General features: G+C 41.5%; 1 protein-coding gene across 1 annotated transcript in view; it reads right to left on the bottom strand.

Moving 5' to 3' along the window:
- ACE2 (angiotensin I converting enzyme 2) overlaps positions 1–4,423 on the bottom strand; it is an 81,422-nt gene extending 76,999 nt beyond the window's left edge. The window contains exon 1 of the mRNA XM_029284675.1: positions 4,241–4,423. Within this exon, the coding sequence (XP_029140508.1) occupies positions 4,241–4,423 (183 nt within the window). The remainder of the gene's footprint in view (positions 1–4,240) is intronic.
- Between the last annotated feature and the right edge of the window lie 6,303 nt (positions 4,424–10,726).

The raw sequence follows: 10,726 nt of genomic DNA, 5'->3' as shown, positions 1-10,726 counted from the left end.
GGGATGTGGCTGCTGAAACTGCCACTGACCGCACGCTCAAACGCGTGCTGTCATGGGTTCTCTCTGGGTGGCCTGACAGGTGCCCTGCAGAGGAATTTCAACGTTTTTGGGTCAAGAGGCACGAGTTGTCCACTTTCAATGGCTGCCTCCTCTGGGGATCGAGAGTTGTGATCCCGGCCTCATTGAGGGCTAGAATCTTGATCTCATTACATGAGGGTCACCCTGGAATTGTTAGGATGAAAGCGCTTGCTCGCAGCCATCTGTGGTGGCCTGGCATCGACCGGGCCATCGAGTCCCAAGTACATGGATGTCATACCTGCCAACAGTCCAGACCTGAAATGCCCCAGGCCCCTGTACACAGGTGGGAGGAAACACACACTCCATGGTCTAGAATACATGTGGATTACGCTGGGCCCTTTCAGGGTCAATTCTTCCTGGTTGTTGATAGCCATTCCAAATGGCTGGAGGTCGTGCCTGTGTCTTCTACCACAGCCGCCAAGACTATCCAGGTGCTGAGGAACATTTTTGCTGCACACGGGTTGCCAGATGTTCTAGTGTTGGATAACGGTCCTCAATTTACTTCTACTGAGTTTCAGGGATTTCTTCGGACCAACATGATCCGCCATGCTGCTTCGGCTCCTTTCCATCCTTCCACCAACGGTCTGGCTGAACGGATGGTCCGCGTCACCAAGGACGCCCTCAAGAAGCTGACTTATGGCAACTGGCATCACAGGTTGGCTGATTTTCTCTTGGCACATCGTACTACTCCGTGCACTTCCACGTGTAAGTGCCCGGCCGAACTCTGCTGGGGTCGTCGGCTCGTGACTAAATTGGACAGGCTGCATCCGGAGCGTGTAGCTGCACAGGTGTCTCAGCCACACTCACCACGGGTCCTACGTGAAGGTGATCCTGTCTGGGCCAGGAATTACGGGCCTGGCCACCTTTGGGTACCGGCTGTGGTCTGCAAAGTCTCGGGGCCTCTGTCCTACGAGGTGTCCCTGCCAGACGGCCGCGTGCTTCGCCGCCACATCGATCAATTGCGTGTGAGGCGGGACGCGCCTATGGTTCCTTATCAGTCTCCTCTGGGGGGGAGGAGGAATGGGAAATGCATTCTGGGATTCAAAATCACCAGCCTACATTGGCTGTGGAAAGGGAAACGGGTACTCAACACCCAACTTCCACAGGTGCTTCAGGTACCAGTTCTTGGGAAAGGGAGTATATAGACACCCCCACACACACTCCAGCCTGGGAGTCCCACCGGTGGCAGACTAATTATCCACCCCCATTAAGCAATACTCCAGACACGGAGAATACCTGGGAGCATACTCACAACTCACAATATCCAAGAGAGCAGGCAATACAAAGGGGGAACAAGTCCCTGGCTGAAAGGACTCAGAGGAGGATGTCCTCATGCATCAGGGCTAACAGGGAGGCATCCCTTGCCCCTAGCACTACAGAAATGAACCAGGAATCCCACACTCCTTCAGGAAACACGGGGATGAACTCACAGGGGTTAGACAACTCCATTGAGGGTAGATCAACCAGGTTTAGCGACCAACAGGGCCCTGACTGCTCAATTACAGGAGACGGGCTGGAAAGCCAAGCTGAAGTCACTGGTCATTCACAAGGCACTTCACCTAGAGCAAGCGGCAACGGGGATAACAATACAAACTCTCCAGGTCTGAGAAGGTCGCTCAGGGTAAGAGGCCCTCCCAAATACCTAGCCGATTATGTAAGGTGAGCAGGTACATAGCAATAGCTGACCTGAATGTACTGGCTGGTTGTATTTGACGAAACAAGGTTGGGGGGTCACTAGATCCGGTTCAAAGGAACAGTCCCACACCTTATACATTGTGTAACTTTATTTTATTATTAATTATATTACCATCTATAGGATGGCGTCCATGTGGGCGCAATCTTATTTCATCCAGGGGGAAGGGGTGTTGCGTCCGGAGCCTGCAAGATGCAGGCTCGGGACGTTGCAAGAGTCCCAGGCATTTGCAGAAGCTGCCCGGGACCAGACTGAGCGGCGCCAGCCTTGTGCGCATGCGCAAGGCGGGAAAAGCCCGCCTCATGATTGGTTGAACTTGCCCGGGGATCAGAGGGTATAAATAGAGGCCTGCGTGCCTCTGCTCTGGTTGTTCGTAGAATGGAGCAAACAATAAAGACTTGTTGGAGATGTTTCGTCTCAAGCGCCATTATTCCCAGGACTTAACAGTATGCATTGTTAGCTGTGAGGTGTCCTATAGAGAACTGTATGCCTTTCCAAATCATGTCCGATCAATTTAATTTACCACAGGTCAGCTCCAATCAAGATGTAGAAAAATGTCAGCAGTGATCAAGAGAAATGGGAGGCATCTGAGCTAAATTTGAAGTGTTGTTGCAAAGGGTCTGAATATTTATGCCAATGTGATATTTAAGTTTTTTCTTTTTAATAAATTTACAGACATTTCTAAAATTCTGCTTTCCCTTTTCATTATGCGGTACTGAGAAAAAAAATGAATTTCCACAACTGTAGAATTAGGCTGCAGCATAACAAAATTGACCAAAGTGAAGAGGGTCTGAATACTTTCTGAATGCCCTGTATATTTGCCGACTTTGGCCACCTGCTTGGTGTATCACTTTGATTAGAATCAATGGAGATGGGATTTTTAATCCTTGCACAGAAAAAAAGAGAAGGTTGATTTTAAATCAGGAATTAGGTTCAAAGGTAAGCATCCCTTTATATATACATTCGTTCCAATCTGTACCTGGGCTACCATTTGCTGTTTTATCGTAATAATCAAAACAAAGAAGTGGGACAACATATGAGATGTTGCACATGTCACCTAGTTAGGCATAGTTCCAATAAAAATAAAATAAATTAGTTTAAATGGACTGGAAATCTGCTTACTCAAATTTAAATTTTGTGATGGATATTATAACATTCTCAAAGTACAAAATTTAAGGCACAAGTTAGCAAAACTCATCTTTCCTCATTGGATGACTTTCTGAGGTATGAACAACCTGTTTTTCTTCCAGCTAGTTCAGTGATGGCGAACCTTTTAGAGACCGAGTGCCCAAACTGCAACCCAAAACCCACTTATGATTGTCAGGTGCCGGGTGGGTGTGGCCCATTGGGTGGGTGTGGCCCATTGGGTGGGCGTGGCTGCAGTGGTAACAGCAGACTGGGTGGGACTAAAAAGTTCAATCAATTCCAACTTTGCAAGATCTTTTTTTTTCCCCACGAGAAGTTGAAATTGACTGATTGAACCTTTTTTTTTTGTACACGGCGGCGGACGCCTAAAGCAAAAAGGTTTTATAAAACCCAGTTGATGGCCTAGGACTGGGGCAACAGCGCGCGTGCCCACAGAGAGGGCTCTGAGTGCCACCTCTGGCACCCGTGCCATAGGTTTGCCACCACTGAGCTAGTTAATAGAACACAATTTGCAACATTAAGAAGCATTGCCCACCTTTGTTCCTTCATTTGATAAGCCTGAACTGGACTGTAACCCTGAAAGGTGTTTCCACTCCCCTCTCCCACTTGATCTGTATGCTGTCCTCAAAAAGTACTGGCAGAGCACAGCAATAAAATTATATGCTACCAGTAGGAGGAAATCAGAACAGGGCAAAGTTGAATGTCTTGAAGCTCATATCTTAATTTGTCTTTACATATTTTAGCTGAAGCAAAACCAGTGACCCAACTGAAGAAAAACAGATGCTTCCCCCACTCTGACTGCCATATATTCCAACAGCACAAAGGAAAATCTCCCTTCCATCACACATATGATTTCTGTGTAAATTTTACTGAAAAGAGTAGAATAAAACAAAATATTCTTAAATATTTTAGGGGAAATATCAAGACTAACATTTCTAGATTGTCTCTGATTACAGCCATGAGGGGGCAGTCAAAGGCATAACAGTGCTTTATAATTGAAATCCTTCCATCTGTTTTACAAAATCTGGTCTAGAAAATCATGCAGTTCTATCTGAAGTAATTAATACCTTAGTTGTTCATTTTTAGCAAACCCACTGTTTTTCCACATTTGTTGTTAGACTGGAATTAGCCTTCAATTGTATTTCAGGTAAACCTCAGGTAGGTTTTATGATGCTGTTAAGTTCAGCATATGCCATTTTACTCTATTGCTTAATGATACTTAGCTTTTCATTTCATTCACCATTCCAGATCATTTTTAATATCCTCTTTTACATTCCCATTTATTTCTTAAATAAACAGCAAATAGTTGTCATAGGTACGCACCATTATTTTGGCATTTTCTTCTGTGATGTTGGTATTATAATTCCATGAAGCGATGGATGCATTATAATACAGATCATCTGCACGGGCATCAAATTGCTTTAAAAACTCTGCAGCCTGCTGGGTCACATCTTGGGCCACAGCCAGAACAACAAGGCTACAAGTAAGGCAGAGCCAGGATAACATATTTCCTTTTAAGTCAAAAAATGTTGGATGGGTGAAGCTCCTTGAAGAAGGCTTCCTGATCAGTGCTTGTTTCATTAGTGTTTATCCAGTGCTTGGCTATAGAAAAAGAGGAAGAAACCTATTCACAGGGCATTTTATAGTTTTAATCCAGCAAAGGGACAGAATCTAGAAGGGGGGGGAAGAGTTAAAGCCAAGTAAGCAAAAGTGAATAATTAACTTCTGGAGAAAGATAATTATCTGTAAGCATTTTATGGTTTTCTTTTGAAAGGCTTTTACATAAAGTTAATATTTCCCCAGCATCCTGTCAATGATAGAGCTAGTTATCATCTTTTCTGTCACATTTTCTGAGATGAGAACTTAAAGTTTTTAAAAACCTCCTGAGACAATATGATACAACTAGAAGGCCTGATGCCATTCTGGTTAGCTGCATCAAATGAATATGTGAACTTCAGCATTCCTCACCTTAGAAGAGTCAGCCGAGTGACTTCCCTCCAACTTTTTTTTTCTCAGCTTTTTCTGTGTTTTCCTTTAATAGTTCCACTTCTGGACACAGTCCCTTGGACCTCCTCAGACTCATACCTCCTTTATGAGGTCACTTTTCTGCTTTCCTTTATGAGGAAAATGAGCTGAGCTAACATTTGGCCCTGCCTGTAAGTGGTGTAGCTAATCACTATCTATGCATCATTACTATGATTGCAAAAAACCCTTGGCTTAGTACCTTATAGATATATAATTGCTGTTTTTGCCCAGAAAAAGTTGCTGGCTGAACCCAACTCACCTTTGCCTTCAGCCTTCATGGCCTTCTGCAAGCTGATAATAATCTTCCTTTCCTGGAAGGCATTTCATCTATGCATTGTTGCCTTTCTAAATGTGATTTTTTTTACTATCTATCTTACAGAATAAATGTGTATTTTGTGTGTGTGTGTGTGTGTGTGTGTTATCTTAAGTGTTTTTTATGAAGCACCCGGTCAGCCCAAATATGAGAAGAAGAAACCTTTTGCCTGTATCAGCCCCAATCTAGGGCTATCCAAAGGCAGCAGTCGCTACTGCGACAATCATTTTTGTGTTAAATTTGGATTGCTAACGTGCAAGCAGCCCATGTTTGAATCTCAGAAGGGTGTAGCTGGCTGATGAGAGCTAAGGAGCTTGAAATAGCTATACCAGCTTCCCTTTAACTCTTTGTTAGCAATCCAAATTTAACACACACACACACACACACACACACATATAATTTGTAAAGACTAATTTACATTAGCAGTTGATTGTTGGCCATTGTAAACTCTTCAGAAAAGAAGGAATGTTATTTTAAATGAAATGATTTTTGATCAGAACAGACAGCAGTCTTCATTGTATAGTCATCTCTCCACTGCAGTAACTCCAGTTTCCATTAGTTCCCAGTTTATGTCATAAGTAACTTCTAAATTGGCCTATTTCAGGATAGAAAGCAAAAGGCTCTGCCTTCTTAGTAGTGGAATAATTTGTAATATGAAAAAAACCAGAAGTCTCTTTCATGGAGGAATTAAAAATATTAGTAAGCTAGAGGTTAAATTTTGGCACAAATATACCATTTACAATTATATCCAGTTGTTTTGCCCAGTGGTAATACAGCATATTAACAAGAATAAACAAATAAAAAATAAAATTAGAACATGCAAATTTAAAGAAGAAAAATGAAATAATTAAAAGTGGTGTTGGTACCAGAGGCAGCTTTCCCCAGCTTGGTACCCTTGAAATTGGACTACAATTCCCAGAATTCCATAAAAGCATCGTTCTGATTCTGATGATATTGATACTTGTTAGGATTTGGCTCATTGGTGTTGACTATGACGTTATCTGACTTCAGAATAACAAAAGTTAGTGGCTGGGAATTCTGGGAATTATGTCAAAATATAGAATGTGAAATGCAACAATTTTGGGAAGCTGTTAAATATAAACAACATATATAGAAAAATAAATTGTTTTTATTGCCTAGAAATCTATTTAAATACTCATCTTGCACAGTTGATGGAAAGAAACTAAACGTTTGACACAACGTTTACAGGTTATATAAATAGCAACTATTTGAATCTGATCCAGAAGTTTATCAAATAGTATTTAATAGTTGTTCCAAGGAGATGTCTACCTGGTGTTTGGACTGTAATTCCCATTCCCCATAGATATCACAGACATTGTCTAGGATGTGGGCAATTTTAGTCCAATACATCCTGATGGCATTGCTATATTGGGAACTGCTTGAGTAAACAGACAAGTCATTCAAAATGATTTCCTATTCTACTTTCTCTGTTTATGTAACCTGTTTAATTTCTATTTTAATTCCATGAGATGAACAAAATCAATTGCTAAAGATTAAAAGAAAGAAAATTACAACTTTTCTAATCTGCTAATATCTTTTTAACCAATATGCTTATCTAGAACATCTTTAGAGCACCAGTCCAAGACATATGGTACTGGGAAAGAGGAACACTAGCTCATAGGAGGAATTAGATCAATTTATTTTCTAGGAAAAAAATAGATAAAGACTAAATAATTAATTATGGCTGTTCATACAATACACAAAGCCTGTGAATTAATCGTAACTGTTTAGATTTACCCAAGCCAGAAGCCATGGTTTACAAACTACAGTGCTGGATTGCTATAATGCACTAAGCCACAAAGAAGCACACCACGTAGCTTAGAACAGTATTGAATTCAGTTTGGTTTATTGTACAGTAGAGAATTAAGGCAGCTCCTTGGCACTAACTCCCCTGAAACTAAAGCTATTGATTTCTGAGTAGATTATATTGCTTTTTAATTGTAGCACTGGAAATTAGTCCCATCACAATAAATAAGATTATCATACATGTTTATCCTGGAGCCAAGCAATTTAGCATTTACCTTAAAGATAAAAGCAATAGGCAGAATGCTAATGGTCTTTTGGTCTGTATTGCCTGATTCATTCATTTGCCTTCACAAATTCCAAGCACTGTTTGATGGCAAGATTTTCTACAGAGTGATCTTATACAAGAATGGATGGCATGAGTTTTCAAAGTTTGCAACATATGTAATCGTTAGAGTTGAAAGTCACTTCAACTCACTTCAAATGACATCTTTAAACCTATCAGACCAAAATTCTTCTTTGGCAAATATAAATCACTGGAAAATGAGGAAAGGTTTTCAATGTTACTACCCAGGAGCAAATATAGAAAGGGTTAGGATAAATTCAGATTCCATTCAGGGTATGAGAAAAGTTTTGGGGTTTTTTTTTCCTGATTTCAGCATAAACACAAGATATTCCTATTTATAGATAATTAGATCCAAGGAAAAAAAATCACTCAGTGATTTTGTTAACATAACTTTTACAGTATATTGCAGATTTTATAATTCAGAAATGTTAATGATCTAGGTAAACTGAGAAGATTAGAGTATAATCTCTGCTGCCATAATTCCCTGAAAATATCTAATTTAATCAACAGACTAGCAAACAACAGAATACTATAGTGTTGTTAGTTTTGGAAAGTTTTTTTTGCACTATCCTTAGCATTAAAAGAGTTGTTACTAATTCATAACAGATTCTGATCTCTTCCCTACCTATTTCATAGTTTTTGAACTTTAAGAGACTTAGATTCTTAATTCTGTTATAATCCACTGTTCAAAAATCCAAAATATATTATATTCTCCACTCAATATTGAACTTTGATGCATGTCCTATTATTCTATCTATATTCTATCTATTCTATATTTTACTTATCATCCAACTGGTGCCCCTGATAAAATATGCCAAAATAAACACACTTATTACATCACTGCAGGAGAAAAACCTTAATTATTGAAGCATTATAAAACTTTGCACAGTAGGTTTGTACAAAGACCCTAGTGGGAGAATACATTTTGTAATAACATCTATAATAGTCTAGCCATACAGATGTCCAAGAAGACTTTGTAAATACAGCCTTAAGTGTACCATTCGTTATTTTTTATCAGTTTTAATAATTATATTTTGTTGTTGCTTTGGTGCCCATTGAAGTGAATAGACTCCTATGGTAGCAGTAGTTGGCTTGTATGTTAGACTAAAGCAGCTCACATTTTTCCTGCCATAGAATAATAGAAAAGGTGAAGATATGAATAAATCATAATAAGGAAGCTTCTATGGCCTTGCATCACTGATTCATCCAAAGAACGTTTAACAGTGGAAATTTTATTAAACATTTATATGTTTTCATAAAGAACACTGCCTTGAATGAGAAATTCAGGTGTATCCCATATGATCATGCTTATCAAAAGAAATGCCTCCAAGGGCAAAAATGAGGCAAAGTACATAATTTTCTTGTTAATAATCAGCAGTAAGAACCAGATAAAAGGAGGGCAGAGTTTCAGAAAGAGACTGAGAAACAGCATCCATTTATGTTCATATGGGTGTAAACCAATCCTCATCTACTGCTGCATAGAATCCATTAATTTGTCCAGCTTTTAAATCTAAAGTATGACATGGAATTCTGTTTTTCATTGTTATGGCTGCTTCATATTTATCTCTAAATCGTCTGTTTCTTCAGCATTCTTATGTCTGGAAAAGAGAGAGAATAAAATTGCTGGTGTCAGTAAAATATGAAAAGCATACATCATTTCAGCCTTAACTTTGCAGATAAATTACTCTTCTACAAATATTACAATGCAGTACAGTTTTGGTGTAGTGGTTAAAGGGCTCAGGCTAGAAACTGTGAAATTGTGAGTTCAAGTAATTCCTTAGGCACAAAGTCAGCTCTTGGGCCAGTCATTCTCTTTCAGCTTTAGGGAGGACGCTATGGCAAATCACTTTGAAAAAATGTTTCCCAGAAAACCGCACAGCTGTGTCCACCAACTGCCTGGAATCAATACCAATCTGAAAGCACCAGAAATACCTCCACTAAATATTCATAATTTAAACAAATTTCAATTACAAAGAGACCGCCTTCTGCCACAGATTTCCTCCCACAGACCGGTACGCTCCCACAGAGTGGGTCTCCTCAGGGTGCCGTCGGCCAAACAATGTCGGCTGGCGACCCCCAGGGGAAGGGCCTTCTCTGTGGGTGCCCCCACCCTCTGGAATGAACTACCCCCCGAGATCCGGATGATTCCGGATCTCCTTACTTTCCGCCGCACCCTCAAGACATGGCTTTTCCAGCAAGCGGGCCTGACCTAGGGAGGATTTTAGTTAGGGATGATTTTAATATAATTTTAATTACGACACAGCTACTAATATTTGGCTTTTAATTTGGTCTTAGAGGGGTTTTTATTTTGGTATTTATTAATTTTATTTTGGTATTTTATTGTTACTTGTTTTTAATATGCTGTGCACCGNTGGATAATTAGTCTGCCACCGGTGGGACTCCCAGGCTGGAGTGTGTGTGGGGGTGTCTATGTACTCCCTTTCCCAAGAACTGCTACCTGAAGCACCTGTGGAAGTTGGGTGTTGAGTACCCGTTTCCCTTCCCACAGCCAACGTAGGCTGTTGATTTTGAATCCCAGAATGCATTTCCCATTCCTCCTCCCCCCCTAGAAGAGACTGAGAAGGAACCTTAGGCGCGTCCCGCCTCACACGTAATTGATCGATGTGGCGGCGAAGCACGCGGCCGTCTGGCAGGGACACCTCGTAGGACAGAGGCCCCGAGACTTTGCAGACCACAGCCAGTACCCAAAGGTGGCCAGGCCCGTAATTCCTGGCCCAGACAGGATCACCTTCACGTAGGACCCGTGGTGGGTGTGGCTGAGATACCTGTGCAGCTACACGTTCCGGATGCAGCCTGTCCAATTTAGTCACGAGCCGACGACCCCAACGGAGTTCGGCCGGGCTCTTACCCGTGGCAGTGCACGGAGTAGTACGGTGTGCCAAAAGAAAGTCAGCCAACCTGTGATGCCAGTTGCCGTAAATCAGCTTCTTGAGGGCGTCCTTGGTGATGCGGACCATCCGTTCAGCCAGACCATTGGTGGAAGGATGGAAGGGAGCCGAAGCAGCGTGGCGGATCATGTTGGTCCTGAGAAATCCCTGAAACTCAGTAGAAGTAAAATGAGGACCGTTATCCGACACTAGAACATCTGGCGACCCGTGTGCAGCAAAAATGTTTCTCAACACTTGAATAGTCTTCGCGGCTGTGGTAGAAGACACAGGCACGACCTCCAGCCATTTAGAATGGCTATCAACAACAACCAGGAAGAATTGACCCTGAAAGGGCCCAGCGTAATCTACATGTATTCTAGACCATGGAGTGTGTGTTTCCTCCCACCTGTGTACAGGGGCCTGGGGCATTTCAGGCCTGGACTGTTGGCAGGTATGACATCCATGTACTTGGG

The sequence above is a fragment of the Protobothrops mucrosquamatus genome, unplaced genomic scaffold (assembly GCF_001527695.2).
Source record: "Protobothrops mucrosquamatus isolate PMUCROS unplaced genomic scaffold, P.Mucros_1.0 scaffold816, whole genome shotgun sequence".
In the NCBI taxonomy this organism is placed as follows: domain Eukaryota; kingdom Metazoa; phylum Chordata; class Lepidosauria; order Squamata; family Viperidae; genus Protobothrops; species Protobothrops mucrosquamatus.
Note: the sequence above shows the minus strand (reverse complement) of the source record. Positions and strands in the feature narration are given on the sequence as shown.